Source organism: Ceratotherium simum, chromosome 30 (genome assembly GCF_057802395.1).
Source record: "Ceratotherium simum simum isolate JZ-2026a chromosome 30, ASM5780239v1, whole genome shotgun sequence".
Classification (NCBI taxonomy): Eukaryota; Metazoa; Chordata; class Mammalia; order Perissodactyla; family Rhinocerotidae; genus Ceratotherium; species Ceratotherium simum.
Genome location: NC_141929.1, coordinates 31,824,286 through 31,840,366, shown reverse-complemented (window position 1 = coordinate 31,840,366; position 16,081 = coordinate 31,824,286). Strand labels below are relative to the sequence as shown.

At 47.3% G+C, this 16,081-nt stretch overlaps 1 protein-coding gene across 3 annotated transcripts in view; it reads left to right on the top strand.

The window, feature by feature from the left end:
* Positions 1 to 16,081, top strand: part of FTO (FTO alpha-ketoglutarate dependent dioxygenase) — a 380,905-nt gene that overhangs the window by 346,111 nt on the left and 18,713 nt on the right. For 2 of the 3 annotated variants that reach the window (XM_087420251.1, XM_004431603.3), the window contains one exon: positions 9,380 to 11,691. The exons of the other annotated variant lie outside the window; for it this stretch is intronic. In XM_087420251.1, coding sequence (XP_087276377.1) covers positions 9,380 to 9,533 — 154 coding nt within the window. In that variant the 3' untranslated portion in view covers positions 9,534 to 11,691. Of the gene's footprint in view, positions 1 to 9,379; positions 11,692 to 16,081 lie in introns of those variants that run through there. 3 annotated transcript variants of the gene reach the window in all.

Below are 16,081 nucleotides of genomic sequence, written 5' to 3'. Positions count from 1 at the left end.
TTAATATTAGAGTGTGTCTAAAAATCACAGCCGCCTTGAATTTCTAATCGTAAGTTATTCTGGAATCTTTCTGAAGTTTGAGACTGTCCCATGCAAACTTGACTTACGTTTCAAGCAACAGGGAAGTCATGAAATTTGGAAAGGGTTATCTTGTGTCAGTCATGTCCTTTGTGGCGTACAGTGCTGACAGAGGACAGCGGAGAGACCAGATCCTATGGCTGAAAGGAGGGCTTGATACTAACCGGTGGGGATTTTGTTCCAGTAATTGCATCAAATTGGACCTTCTGCCATGCTGCAGGTCTAGCATTAATATCACTCATTAAGTTATACGCCTGTATGCTTTCCCTCCCAATGGCAGAGTCACTGGCAGAATATATTTTCTTCCAAAGTGTTTGTTTTCATTGTTGCCCTTTAAAAATAATGAGTTCATTCTATTCCCTTGCAAGGAAAGTTACTCTAGACTGCTTTGAAATTGTATATCTTTTGTTGAGCACCTTTCTGCTGTGGTTCCATAGCTTTGTGTGCTGGGGAACCCAACCCGGCCTCTCTTGAAGCTCCTAACCAGGCTGCCTCAGACTTGATACATATAATCGTCCAGCCCATTTGACCTTTATATTGTTACCCTTGGCCAGGTAGAAGTCGTGCAAGTTTCAGGTGACCCTATCATGTGACCAGAGATCAAAGGTCATCAGCTCCTAAATGTTCAGCTGTCAGGGTAGCCCATTCATCACTATCACTATGTAACTGACAAGCCGACAAATGAACCTGGGGATGAAATTGTTCTCAGCCCTCCACCTCCTGGGTTTACACCCCAGTGGTGGGCCAAGCAGTCTCACGTACTAAGTGGTTCCACGGGCCTGTCGGAGTCCCTGAAGGAGGGGGAGGAACTCCAGGAGGCCTGCTCTGTGTGCTGGGCCCTGCGAAGTCACCAGTTGCCTGCTTAGGGGGCCGAGTTGCAGGTCTGCAAGAGCCGACCCTGAGTGAAATGGAGGTGAATTTAATGTGAGTTCTTTATGGACCCAAAGACATGCACGTGTCCTCCCCCACATTCCAGCTTCAGCATCTTTGTGGTCCGTTGTGGCACATTACATGGTGCAGCATTCTCACAAACTGTCCTGATCTGAAGAGTCACTTGTGAAAATTCAGGTTGACAGGACCCTTCTCCTGAGAGTCTGACTTGGGGCGAGGTGCCTTTGGAAAACTATATTTTTAAGAAAGACCGAAAATGATTGTTTGATGTCCGTATTTTAGAATGGTACAAAGAGCCTGAGATTTGGAGTCTGACAATTTTGCCAAATCCTGACTCTATCCTCTGTTTGGCTATGAAACCTCAGACAAGTTAGTTAATCTTCTAGCCCTGTTTCCATTTTGAGGACAAACATTTAAATAGAATTTAAGTATACAGTGCCTGGAACTCAGTATTTATTATTGGCTACTTTTTTTTTTCCACTGAGGAAGATTCGCCCTGAGTTAACATCTGTGCCCATCTTCCTGTTTTGTATGTGGGTCACTGCCACAACATGGCCACCAATGAGTAATATAGATCCACGCCTGGGAACCAAACCCCGGAGGATGGGAAACCCTTATCAAAGGAAATTCTTCCTGGAATCCCAAGTTGGAACTTGAAATGTCCTTTTTCATTAAACAAAACAAAACAAAATGCCCCTGATATTCATGCTTATTGGGCTATATAGTGTGTTAATGTTATATTTCGGAGAACTTATAGGTAGTATTGGTGTTGCGGGGAGGAATTGGGAACTGTGAACACCATCATTTACATAGAAAATGCCTTTTGAGCTCAGAACACCTGTGGAGAACACCAGTTATTTACAGCAGCTGGGCATCACCTGCATCCGGCCCCCCTCCTCCTCCCAGAGAGGAGAACAGCCCAGGCCCACAGTAGGAGCTCCATCAGTATGCTGATTGACTGGCTAAGATCCAGACAGCAGGGGTGCCCGTCCTGAAGGGCACAAGGATTTCTTGACAAATGGCTGGTTATCCAGGGGGCTCGATGGCACAAGTGTTCAGAAGCATTTGGGGGGTATCTGGTTTTTAGGCACCTAAGCAGGCTCTCTTGTATTAGGCTTTTCACTTCTTCCCTCAAGTGTGAGGCCCAAAAGTAGATTCTCATACAACTAGGAGTTAAGCCAAGGCCAGCTTCTCAAGTGGTCATGGTTGAAAAATACTACCTACTGAAAAGGTATATTGACCTGGAGAGAAAAAAAGAAGCTGACCCATGGGCCAGAGTTTGGCTTTTCCTCCCTCTGATGTGTGTTGACTTTACTGATCTGGAAACATTAACATGTGGGACAGAGGCTAGAGGTTAAAAGCCTTTCAAAGAGAAAGTGAACGTGTCCTTTGTTGAAACTCATTTAGGAATTGGATTTGCTTAGTGGTTCTGCAGTGGGTAAACTGAGTTATACAAACTTAACAAGTTGATTTTATAAACCCAACTTTGTCCAAGTGGACCATTATGACAGATGTGACAGGGCGGCTCTTTATGTGCAGAGTTGTCCACAGTGCCATGATGGCGGTAACAAAAAGTCCAAGAAGACAGATTATAAATTCAGTAACTCACTCCTTTCTTTTCAAAGGATTTAGAGTGTCAAGGGTCGATTATTATAAACTGGACCGCATACTCTTCTCACCACTGACTAAGACAGATTATTTGGAGTGAAGCATAGTGTTCAAGGTAGACATCATGGCCAGTTGGAATTACGCATGAAAATCCCTGAAATTGTACATCAGGTACAATCAGGGATTTAGATACCATGTTATGTGAAAATACTTATCTTTAAACGCTGGAATCACCCTGTGTGGCAAGATGCTGCGACTCTAATGGCCCCAGAAAGACTGAGAAAAACAGAGAACATTCCGGTGCCAGTGGGTCTCATGCTCCCTCTAAAGCATAAAAGGCCGTTGAGGAGATTGTTGTCCTTTGCATTGTTACTTCCCACTTTTTTCATGCTGATCCTGGCAGTTGGGTTTTGCAGTTAAGTGTAGATTTGAAGGCCCCCCGGTGTTTTGTTCGTGAGTGAGGCCTCTTAAGCCTTGACACTGGCTTATAGTGTCTGAGGGAATGTGTTCTGATGGGCTGATACCCTAAAACAGACTCCTGCTTAACATTAACCAGGATGACTGTCAGCTCCTCATTGTAAGTTAAAATTCCAGAAAAATCTCTGACTTGAAGAAGAGTGCACTTTTTTAGTCATTGGACGTTTTCTGATGAAGCTGTTAGTTTAGATTGCTCTAGTCTTTAGAAGTATGATTTCTTTCATCTTTATTTACAAGTGTTACAAGCACCCTGGCAAACGTTGCATCCTCAGCTGTGTCTTTAAAATAAGACCTGTGTCTATACATTTAGGAAGGGGATATTGAGGCATAATTATGCATTTGTGGGGTATTTTACATATTTTAAAGGGCTTTTATATACGTTACTGGATTTTGTCTTCATATAACACAGTGAAGCAGAGAAGCATTAGCTTCATGTAACAGTTGAGGAAACTAAGAGGTTGAGAGATTTTTCTCAAGGTCACCCAAGAATATACTAGGAAGTAGTTTATGCTCTTAAGAGATGAGCGTGTATCTTTTATTTCCATAGACTGTAAATGCTCGTGCTATAAACCTCAAAGTCATTAGAATGAAAAGAACAAAAAGAAAGTTTTGTCAGTCATTTGCCGTAATATAGTCCTTCTAGAAATGTGGAAAAAAACAACCAAAACATTTTGCTCCTTTCTTTCCCCTGAAATGGTTTGGGATCTCCTGAATATCTAAATTTGGCAAGAATAGCTAAGTAGTGAAGGGACGGGGTCCATTTTAGTCCAAATGGAAGTCCATGAAAAAGATGGAATATGTGGAAAGGGCAGCCAACCAGATGTCCAGAGTCTGGCCCAGCCCTCACTCTCCCACTTACCATTGGGTTAACCTTGGGTGAGGCAGCCCTCACTCGAAGTGGGGATCAGATACCTACCTCCCCACCTCTCTCTGGTTACTGTGAAAATCGGATAGAATAGTGCTGTGTATTAAGATTCTTTGGGGGGCCGGCCCAGTGGTGTAGTGGTTAAGTTCGCGTGCTCCGCTTCGGTGGCCTGGGGTTTGCGGGTTCGGATCCTAGGCGCTGACCTATGCACCGCTTATCAAGCCATGCTGAGACGGCGTCCCACGTAGAGTAACTAGAAGGATGTACAACTATGACATACAATTATCTACTGGGGCTTTGAGGGGAAAAAAGGAGGAAAATTGGCAACAGATATTAGCTCAGGGCCAATCTTCCTCAAAAAAAAAAAGATTCTTTGGGACATTTAAACAATGTACAAAATGTAACTGTTATTTTAATCAGGAGTCGCTCTCTTTTTTCTTATTGAAGAATTCTCACTTGGGAATTCATTTCTCTCATCTCCTCAGTGGCCTGTGCTTGGTAATATTTCTCCATCAAGTTTTAGTTTTTTGTATGTTTTTTTTTAAGCTTGCTCATCCCAGTAAATCTTTTAGCAGACACCATTTCTCCTGAAGTCGTCTTGACCGTTTCATCAAGAGTCATGGAAATGTTACCTGTCCTTTATTGTTACAAAGTTTAGGGACAAGGAGGAAGACGGGATATGTTTTCTTAAAATCAATGGCCAGCACATTACTGTAAAACCTATTGATTAAAAACACAAAGTATAATGTTGGTCATTTAGTCTGTGAAGTGATGCAGTAAGGGAAGAAATTTATCCTTTGCCTTTTGCATTAACCTTTTATTGACTGCTTGCATGCCCATAATTAACACACACTTTAGCTAAAGTGGTTGATTTTAGCATGGCGACCAGTGTTCACTAATGTAGCTGCAATCCTTGTCATCCAAATGCGAGTGTAGCCCTGGGGAAATGAGCGGGCAGGGCCCCTGCATGAGTTACACCTGTGGGGGGAGACGGGGACCTCTGGACAGTGCTGACAGGCCAGCAGATGTCAGACCTTCCAGTTGCTTCCTGTTGTGTTATAGATCTTTCAGGGAGAGCCATTCCTAAGGAGCAAGAGTTTTGGGGGTGGCCTATAGAGTCCTTTGAATCGAAATAATGTGAATTTGGGAGGGAGAGAGATGAAGTAGGTATTATTTGCCTCTGCTCGCCTTGCAATGCTTCATGAAAGGAGCGGGGTTTTCTGAATAGATCCCAATTTATTTGCTTTTTGGACAGGAGTAGAGAGGTCAAGGTTGAAAGGGGAAACTGTGACTCTCTTACGTTCAGCTGGTTCAGAATGACCTGCTATCCTTGGGAACACTGAGTTTAGGGAAATTTTTTTAACTTTCTTTGGAAAGGTCTTCCAGCTCTAGTTATTAAAACTGTCTTACTTTCATGCGAAGACCAGTGTGGATGACATCAGCACTTCCTTGTTTTCTGGGTAGAAATTTGTCCCAAATATTTGAACCAAAAACAAAAGCCAATGTTGTCATGTTTTCATACCCGGATTATCTCTGCACATGTGAGCCTGTGTCAGCAGCAGCATCTCGGTTTGGAGGACCATCAGCATCCACTTGGCAGGCAGGGCCGTGGCAATGGAGGTTGTACAAGGCAGGAGGTCACTGAGAGTGACAAGCATGGCCAGCATATCAGCCAGGTCTCTTTGGGTTGCCAGTGACGAGAAAACCTAACTCAGACAGTAACGGCTTATGAAACTGAGAGGGTCCAAGCATATGTGTCTTCAAGTGAGGCTTGATCCAGCTACTCAAACAATATCACCAGGACCCAGCCCCTTCCTGCTCGGTAGCAAAATGACGATGGCAGTTCTAGATCGCACATCCTAATAGCTCACAGACAGGAGATAAGGTCTTTGCCCTTAGCTCCCACCGCAGTCCTCTGGTTTACTCTCTCACTCCTGCCCCAGACTGGTCATGTGCCTTCCCCTGAACCACACCCTGCTGCTGGGAGAGTGGGATGTGCTGATTAGGTGAAGCTAGTCCAGGCTCTCTCTCCCCTGGCTGTAGAGGTGGAGCCAGTCCCACCCAAACTGTGGCTAAGCTGGGGAAGGGATGGCTTCCCCGCAGGAACATTCGAATCCTCTTGGTGCGAAAGGTGGGAGGAGACACGAGACAACAAACGTCCACCACAGTCAGTATTCCTGGAACATTTCTTAAGAGAACTCGGGGCCCCGTTGTTTTGCAAGGCCTATAGCGTATATGTGCTAGGAAACAACCCAACTTTATCTCCTGTAAATGCCAAATCAATCTGGAACAACCGCCACTTAGAAAGTCCAGCGACAGCGCCTTTCATTCATTCTAGGTCTTCAGAAACAACCACTGAGTCTTTCTGAATCTGAGCATTTTAGCCTGTCACTGGAAGGTTATAGCAGCTTGAATACATAAACCTCGGCGTCCTGGAATGTCACATCGTGATAGGATTCTGCCGTAGGCTCAATTTGATTCAAGCCAGAAAGAGCTGCCTCTCTATCTGCAGAGCCTCCCCTAGAAAGAGCAAGTCCAGAGGCCGCCCACTGGGTTAGCTTGAAGGGGGGGATCACCACAGGTACCCTAGCAGCTCTCTAGTTGGTGTCTCTCATCGTCACTGGTACTCGTAGTAGAAGTAATGGTAGCGATAATAGTATTTAGTAATTATTGAGTGCTTACTGTGTGCCAGGCAGTGTTCTAAGCACTTCACATGACTTAATTCATTTAACCTTCACAACAATCCCATAAGTATGATACTATTATTATCATCATCATTAGCAACATCACCTCATTCCCACTTGAGAGACAAGAAACTGAGGCTCGGCAAGGTTAAGAAACTTGCCCTAGATGTCATGCCCCTAGGAAGCAGCAGCTCCAGAGGCTCAGAGAACACACTGAACCACTGCGCCTCAGTCTCCCTGCTTTCTCGTCGTAAGAAATCGAGATGGAGGAGAGGCAAAATGAGTGATCTGAGCAGGAGAAATTAAAACCCGAAGGGGGACATGCCTGCAAGTCATTCTCAATCCTTCCTTTTTCAGTTCCGCAGTCTGGTATCATGGTGGATCAGACAATATCGTTTGAGCTGGGATGACTGTCCTTTCTCGTAGGTAAATGCATCCCCTCAGACAAGGAGCCCCCTGCTGGGCCCGGTCACTACCATTTAGAAGTTGGCAAGGAGCACTGGGCATCAAAGGAAGAGTTTTTAAGTGACCTTGAAAGATCTAAATTAAGGCCCTGAAGAAACCCAGCGAGGGTTCTACCCCCAGCCCAGAGGGAGGCAATGAACAGACACGACTCTTTTCAGGCCCCAGCAGGGCCTGCATGAAAAGGAGGTAGTTCCCGGACCAGCCACCCTTCCGTGAGAAGAGCAATGGCAGAAAATCCTGGAGCAGCCTCACCCAAAAGAAAAGCTGGTGAGCTTAGGAAGCCTGTGAACACAGCGCAGGCAGACCTCTGCAGCAGGTTTTAATATTTTTAATACTTTCTCAAAGCGAGGGGGCAAAACCCAACTGACAGTGAGAAAGCATCTCTATTGACTTTTTACAAGCCTTATGATATTCTAGGTGGACCGACACTTATCACAGCCCTTTAATCTGCCAGCCACGATAATGTGTGCACAGATAATTTATCCGCTGTGAGATTGAAATGCTCAATTTGGAATAACTTTCCCTCCCTGGTAAATGGAGCATTGCTCTGTGATTCCGAGGCAGAGAGAAAGCACAATTTAACAAGCTCTGCAGAGTTCTTTTGTAATTAGTCCCAGCTTCCCTTGAATATTAATTTCCCCCATCCCTTTCATGTGATGTAGGGACTGTCTCTAGAACGGCAGCGATGTCCCCTCAGAACCACAACAGCAGTGGCAGAGTCGCCGACACCCCTTCTGAAGGAGTCGGCAGAACGCACCCTCTGTTCTTCAGCGCTGTGTGGGGCTTATCAGTGCAAACAGTTTAATATTTATGCTAAGAGGATTGTCAAAAGCAGCTTCTGTTGCTTTAATTCTTGTTTTAAATAAATAATGAGAACATTTAAACACATTACTCTTCTTGGGGCCCTGAGGTCAGCTAATCTTATTATTTATGAAGTGATGTGCTACATAATAGTACTTAGTGCATGTTAACAGACGCTATTATCAGGGCCCGATGCGGAGAGCTGAAGATATATTGGAATGTTATGTGTAATGTACGACGGATTGAGTGCACAGGATGCCGGTGTGGCAATTAACCGCCCGAGAAAATAGGTGTAAAGTTGAAGTATGTTTTCCCGTGGGATCCCCTCCCCATTAATAATTCCCCAGAGAAGGAGCTGTCTTTTAGTCAGGAAACTTCTGTTCCATCAAGCTTGGAAATGGGGCCAGGATATTCCTCTCTTTGATCTCGTCATGGTCAGTCCTATGCAGAAGACAAATAGTGGGTGTGGCCACTGTTTAATTGATTTAGAGGCCGATGCAGAGAGGGGAGTAAGGAGTTGGGGAGAACCAGGCGCCCCTTCCAGATGCACTCGTAGTGTTTGGTTTGGGTGCACGCGCCTTCACCACCGTGTGCTCCGGGAGGGTAGAGAGAGTGTTCATTCTTGATTGCAATTTGTGCTTCCTTCTTTCTCATCCTCTTCTTTCAGATAAAGCTAAAGCCACAGGGCTTTCCCAGACCAATTTTAAATATGCAGCTCTCTGACAGGTGGAGATGCCTGCCCAGGTGTGACGATGTTGCCCCAACGTTTTTCTTACGAGGCTATTATGTAGTTGCCTATGATAATTAATTTCTCTACTATTGATGAATAATCCATTTAATAAAAACCGTGATTTAAGTGTTTTCCTTAGGGAGTAACTCTTGCGAGCCTCTTAATTTAATTTTGTGGAAGTTTCCCCCTCCTATTCATCAGTGGAAATGATTGTTAACCTCTATTTGCATATATCCTTATAAATCGGTCTCTCCTTGGAGTGCCTTTTTCTGAGCACAGTAAGCTGGGACACTTGTAAATCTCCAGGATCTCCAAAGTCAATCCTGGTCTGTAATATTGTTTAATCTATTCTTGGACATTTTAATGCAGTAAATTCAATTTAATCTTTCCCAGTAATCTAGTAATACATCGAAATCCCACAAACATTTAAATCTGATAATGGCGTAATCACACACTTTAAATAACAGTTGAGAGAATGAAAAAATAATTCACCATTTGAAAGGCAGAGTAACTGAATTTCCCTGATGATTGGCTTCTGCGAAGCCACTAGAGATAATACAAATCTGGGAATTGAAAAAAAAGAAGTTCCAGCACCATAAAGAGCAATTCTTCCTTCTTGTGAACGCCTGCTTTCTGCCTTGCACGCTCATTCTTCCGTATCGTCACCACACCACAGGGGATTGTCTTTGGAGCGTTGGGCAGTGTCCCTCCAAGTTGCCCATGGGTTGGGGTCTTCCAGGAATCTTCCCACGGATTAGTTGCGTCTTCTGTCTCTTCCAGGTGCCAGTGCCGAATTGCCCGAACTTTACCCGTGGATCAGAAGCCCGAGTGTCGGCCATACTGGGAGAAGGATGATGCTTCGATGCCTCTGCCATTCGACCTCACAGATGTGGTTTCAGAACTCAGAGGTCTGCTTCTGGAAGCAAAACCCTAGAAGGAGCACAAGTCTTAGGTGGAGAAGGAAAAGATATTTTTGGCTTCTCATCTCCGACCTTCGCATGGGCCCAGGCAAGGGCAATATGGGTAGACTTGGCCTTTAGACTTGCAGAACCTGGTCCCCTTTGGAAACAGCTAGGGCATGGAGCCCACGAATGTTCAAGTGTTTAAAAGTGACACAGTGTTATAATCTGATTTGGTATTAAACAAGAACCTCCCCCTAAGAACTATTCCCCACTTGGATTTTTAATGTGAGCCATTCAGCTCCCAAGGCCAGGGGAGGTGACAGGGGCAGCCTGTGGCAGAGCCCAGCCTCCCTTCCTCCACCCCAAGCCATTCAGAGACTCTAGAGTGGATGACTGTGAAGCCAACCGGGGGAAGACAGATTGAGAGACGTTCGTCTCGTTTTCTCACCACGCCCTTTAGAGACTGTGCTGTCCAATATGGTAGCCACTAGCTAGATGTGGCGTCTTAAATTTAAATTCAGTTTTAATTGTAATTAAAAATTCAGTTCCTCAGTTGCAGCAGCCACATTTCAAGTGCTTAATGGCCGTGTGTGGCCAGTGACTACCAGACTGGACAGCACAGATACGAAACATTGTCGTCGCTGCAGGAAGTCCTATTGGACAACACTTCTATAACAAGTTTGAGAGCAGGAGATTCTCTTTTCCAGTTCTCTGTAGCCGCTATCCCCATAGGCGACATAAATTAAAAGAGAAATGGCTCATTGGAGAGCAGCCTCTTCCACTTCACTGAGACAGACCTAAGCAAAACCTGAGTTATGAGTCCTGTGCTCTGCACACAGGAAAGGAGAGGCGTTGAAAATGAAAATCAAGTTGACGTCCTGTCCTTAGGACGTTTCCCTGATCTAAGGAAAGAGACACACTGCTTCCTGGATTTAGCCAGCATACAACCTCTTTTTCTGTAATTCCCCCATTCGCACGTAATGACAGGTTGGACTAAAGAATCCCAGTGCCCCAGCCTGATGATGTTGCAGCAGCAGAGAGATGATACAGCATAGAGGTTAGACCTTGGGCTCTGGTCTGAGAGTGCCCGGATCGAAACTCTCACTAGCTTTGTGACCTTTGGCATGTTACTGTGCCTCAGTTTCCCCTTCTGTGTAATGGGGATACTAAAGGCACCAACTCACACGATGAGGATTAGATGAAATAATCTAGCTACAGACTTAGAATATGTTCTGACACGTAGTTAAACACCCAGGAAATATTCGTAGTATTATGTATCAGTAAGCGGAGCTGACGTAGACGTTGTTCCTCCCGTCCTCCATCCCCATGCCATGCCGTCTTGTGATGCCATTAACCCGTCTCTCCCCTTTGGGCCCGGCTCCTGCTTTGGTGACCCCAGGAATCGTGAGCATAGCTACCCCCTCCCCACCTGCTGCCGTCTCTTGTCGTAGTGTGCAGTAGTGTGGAAGCTGAAGGGCTCTCATGCCCATTGAGAGGCGTGCTGAGAACCAAACTCCCACCGTCAGAATCGCCCCGGGCCGGGCTCATTCACACAGCCGGCCACCACAGAAGGCCCCGTTGCGCACGGCAGCGGGATCTCGTCATCTGGAGACTCGAGTCCCTTAGACGTTGGGTGAATTCCCTGCTGTCCTTGCGCCCCGACTTGTCAGTAAAGGAGATGACGCACTGCCCCCCGGGGCTGTCGTCGAGAGGACACAAAGTCACGTAGGGGAGGAGCCAGCGGCACATGGAAGTCAGAGACCGGCGCCCTCGAGGCCGTCTCGCCTGGCATTTCATTTATCCCTCTCCATGTTCGTTCTCTGTTATATTTCGTTAGATGCCAATATATAAAAATTGGGAGATTTCACATAAAATAAACACATGTGCATTCCCTTTAGAATTCAGAGGACTTGGCAGCCCGAGGCCTCCCTCCTGGCCTGGCAGTGAGCTCTTAGTGGGGCGTGAACCCCCCTGGCCCTATTAGCATTTGTTGTAAACCTGACCTGCTACCCCCCTTCGTGTCAGCACTCCCCTCCTGCTTGCTTGCACCCCTGTAGTGGAAGTAAATGATGAGGTTTAGTGCTTTCCTCAGTGTGTGTGTATTCCTAGTGAGCTGCATCTGTGCACCACTTGTACTGATACGTCGTGTACGTCATTAAACAGTCGTAGACAATAAAAATATGAAAAGGATGACATGAGAAGCCGAGAGGTTCTGCTCTTTTCTCCTCGCGTGCCGTGGGTGAGCTGCCTCTTCGGCCGGGGTGGGCCCGGCTGGAGGAGGTCCTCCCAGTCCTCCCCGGGGCCAGGTGTTGTACAGCCGAGGCTGGAGAGCCCACCACCTGGAGTGAGTCCGCAAGGTGAGATCATGTTTTCTCAAGAGAAATGGTGGCTTCCGGTGAGCAGAGCTCAGTGTGTCTGAGGATCACTTATGCTCTCCAGGGAGGTTTCGGGGGTAGGAGGGGAGGCAAGAGATGATACAAACGGGACTGGGGGCACTGACAACCAAGTCAGGTCCTACAAGGCCAGGGGGAGGCCGGCCTCTCCCCCGTGAACTAGTGAAGGACTTTCCCGGGGACGGGCTTCCCGCCAGGCTTCCCCATCCCCCGTCCCGGCTGTCTGAGAACAGTGATCTGAAGAGACCCCTTTGCACCAAGTGCTGCTGATTTCCCCCCTCCCACGGACCTTTCTTGCCCACCTGCCACAGCTCAGTGGCGTGGTGAGCCCTGAGCATCCAAGGACAGGTCCCTGCCTTCCAGTGGCTCCTCTGTGCCAGCCCCCATGCCGGGTGCCAGGATACGCAGGGACCAAGATAGGAACTTACCCTGGAGTGGGGAGACAGACGATAAACCAGCACATAAATAACAAGATGGTTCAGATCATCGTAAGTGCCAGGAAGGGAGCCCACTGGGGAAGGGGGCGGAGTGTAGCTGGGGAGTGCCGAGGGGAGGCTTAGATTAGGAGGTCAGGGAAGGGAGGTGTGGGAAAGAGCTTTCCAGGAAAGGGAACAGCGGGTACGAAGGCCCCAAGACAGGAAGGCACTTGGAGTGGGGTACCCCTTGGCCGCGGCAGAGAAACAAGAGGAGAGCGAGGGAGATGCAGCGGGAGAGGAGGCCAGGCCAGCGTTTGGATCTGATTTCAACACTGACAGGTTCTACACAGGGAAAGGGTGGGGATAACTTGATATGATATTCTTATGCTTTTACATGATGGCTCTGGCTTCTGTCTGGATTCCAAAGGGTCTCTGAGAGAGCAGACGCCCAGTCCAAAGGCACCGCTTCCTAACTGGGAATGTCCCGCATCCCCGGGTGAGACCTTGAGACGTCCTGCGAGCCCCTCCAAGTGCGTGAGGCGGCGCCCGGCTCTGCACTCCCCTTGCATCCCTCCAGCCGCACCTACAGCTGCAGCCGAGTCCACTGCTGCTGCCACTGGCCACCTCCAGCCCTGGGGACTTTGCTAGACAGAGAAGAGCGGGGTCATGGCATCGCTTGTGACACAATTTTAGTAATAAGCTTCTAAATCCATCACCAACTGAATCGAAGGATGCTAGCAATGAGATTCCATAGGTCCCGTTTAATGAATATACCCCACATTCAGTACAAGGTTTTGTTGTGTGTTTCGAGGGAAGGTATTTTCGAATGCAACTTTTTTTTTCCTGCTCTAGTTAAGGCTGATTTCACCACTGGGCAAATTGCATACATTTGGAGCCATGCCACGCTAAATACTGTTTGTTTTGGAGATCTGTCAGAGGCAAGCACGTGGAAGACGGGGGATTCTTATTTGAAAAGGCAATTCTCATCCAAACAGATTGAGAAGGAGAGGAGCAGTGCAGATTAAAATGCGCTGAAGTGATAATGCCGTTTATCCAGTGTGCCTTTGTAACTTGGTGATTAAATGGTATTTTTAATTAAGTTTCATTGGGAGCCATAGGTATCGCGGTGGTGAAATCAATTTGACAACCATAAAGGGGGAGGGAAGGCCCAGGAGTGTTCTAATGATTGCGGCTGCAGGGGGAGCCGGGCTGGCAGAGGCTGGGGTGGGGCCGGGCAGGGAGAGGCAGGAGAGCTGGCCGGGGGGACTTCCTGCAGGAAGACAGCCCCATGGCTGCTGCTGTGTCTGGGGGGCAGGTTTCCATGGTTGTCAGGAGAAGGGATGCTCACCTGAGAGACCCCGACAGATTCCTTCGCTGGCTGGGAACTCCAGGAAAGGGTCTCCAGGATCTGTTTCTCGTTTCTCTTATTATCAAGGAGACCCTGTGCCCCAGCCTGGCTCCCAAACAGCGCTCCCCACAATCCTCCATCGGTCCCCATCCTCACAGGACAGCTCCAATTCCTACTCTCTCCTGGAGAGGCAAAAAGATCTTCCAGGTACCCTGCCCAGACAGATCCTCCTTCTGCAATTGAAAACGAGTCCCCTCCGTGCCCCTGCTCTGTTGACCCTGTGACCGCGGATCTCCTGATTCCTGGGGGGCAGTAGGGGCTTCCTGCTGCAGACTTCCTGAGTCTGAATCCTGGTTCTTTGTGTGACCCTAAGGCCACCCACCCTTTCAAACTTTTGTTTTCTGGTCTACAAAATGGGAATAGCAGTCATGTAGGGACCACCTAAGGTTGTTGTGAAGATTAAGTAACGTGCATATAAAAGGCCTCCAGCAGTCCTGACATATACAGGTCTTCAGGGAGGTGCCAGCTCTAATGAAGATTAGCCCAGTTTCCTGTGATAACAGTTGTAGCTTTGTGACTTGGGCAAATTGCGTGACCTCTCTGTGCTCTGGTCTTTGTTTATATAACAGGGATGATGATAACACCTAGCTTGTTGGATTGTTCTGTCTATCACCCAGATCATGCGTGTTAAGTGATTCACATCGTATCTGGTACTTAGTACCCAAATAATATGTTACCACCCCACATTGTCCCATTTGCACCTCACAGCTTCCATTTTTTTCTAGGCAATGGCATGGACCTTTTTATAAATGAGATACTATGAAAAATGATTCTTCAGTTCTCCCATTACTACAGCGGGATTAGGTCACCCATTGCAATTTTAGATTTGCTTAAAAAATTCTTGCCATCACCTTCTAATGGATGATCTGTGTACAACAATTGTTTATTGACTCAGAATGTCTGAGTACCAGGGTCAGTCTGTGTCAAGGGGAGGGAAGCATTAATTAACTCCCCACATTAGATTCGGTGATTCCTTTCCAATGATGCAGTTCACGACTTTGCTTGCATTTACTTTTCATCAGTCCTAAAGAATCGAGGTAAAATAGTTCCTCCGCACATGTGTGTCAAGCTAAATGGATAACAGCAGATACAGATCTGTTTGCCTGTCTGCACTTGCCTTTAGACAAAATTCATCAATTTTACAAAAGCCACTGACTAAACGTGGCACCAATACAAATAAGTGCTCGAGCATGCGGGTTTTCCCGGGGTTTTTAATCTGGTAAGTGCGGTAGCTTCCTGCCTCGAGAGGGGAAATGCTGGTTTAGGACGCGCCTGTGCCCCACGGACAGGGAAGAGGCAGTCAAGGCCATTCTACAGGAAGTTAGGAGAAGCACAATGGATCTGGACCCTGCGTGCTCAGAACCACTCCGACCCAAATGGTTAGTGTTAGTGACCGCAGGCAGTCTTGCTAGGTTTTAAAGATCAAATAAAGGCCACAGACTAGCATGTCCTTAGTGGAGCCAGTTTCAAAGGTTGCCCTTCCCGGCTTCCGAGACAAGGAGAGGGTCTGCAAGGTGGATGAAGCCCCACAGGAGAAACTCCCCAGCGCTGTGCAGCGGGCATCTTGCCCCGATGGAGATGGCATTTGGCAGGACTTTGTAAACGCTAAAGCCCTATGCAAATCCAAGGAAGGAGGATTATTATTATTTATTTTGTGAAACCGGTTTAGTTTTGGTGGGTAGTGGAAGAATTTGCGTACGTGTGGATCACTTCTGATCAGGCAAGACCAGTCTGACCCAGGAGCGGCATACGGCTCACAACAAGAAGCCAGAGCACCTCTTGCACAAGAGTGGTCTCAAAGGATAATGTTAAGGCCTCTTTTAAAATTTCTGGAGACTCCAGGTACCCTGTGAAACATGCCATCCCCAGCAGAGGTGTGTGCAGCACTTCGGCACACGCACGGAAGGAGGGAGCACACTTTGATTAGTTTCTTTGCAAAACTGCCGTCTCCACCTGAAAACCCTGGTTATCCTTTCAAATGGGGAATTCCGTTCTTCACTTTGGAGCAAGCACAGTTAACCTACCCGCCCCGGAGCCCCGAAAGGGCTGAGTCAATTTCCCAGAGCAGCTAAAGTGGCCGCTCGTAACTCATCCAACACCGAAAACAGGACCTCTGGTCCTCCGCCTGCCCCTCGCCCCCCGACTCCTCAGACAGAGGTTTCCAGTTGATTACGCCTTGATTAGAGCCGGGAGAGAAGCGAGCCAGGTATATAGGATTCCCATTGTCCTCCCCTGCGCGGCTCCCGACCAGGGTCAGGCGGAGAGGGCTCCCGGGGAACATGTGAACAATCAGGCCCTGTTTACCGGGGACGTTTAGTTTTCTTTTCTCAAAATCAAAACAGAGTTTAGTAGGCAGCATATTT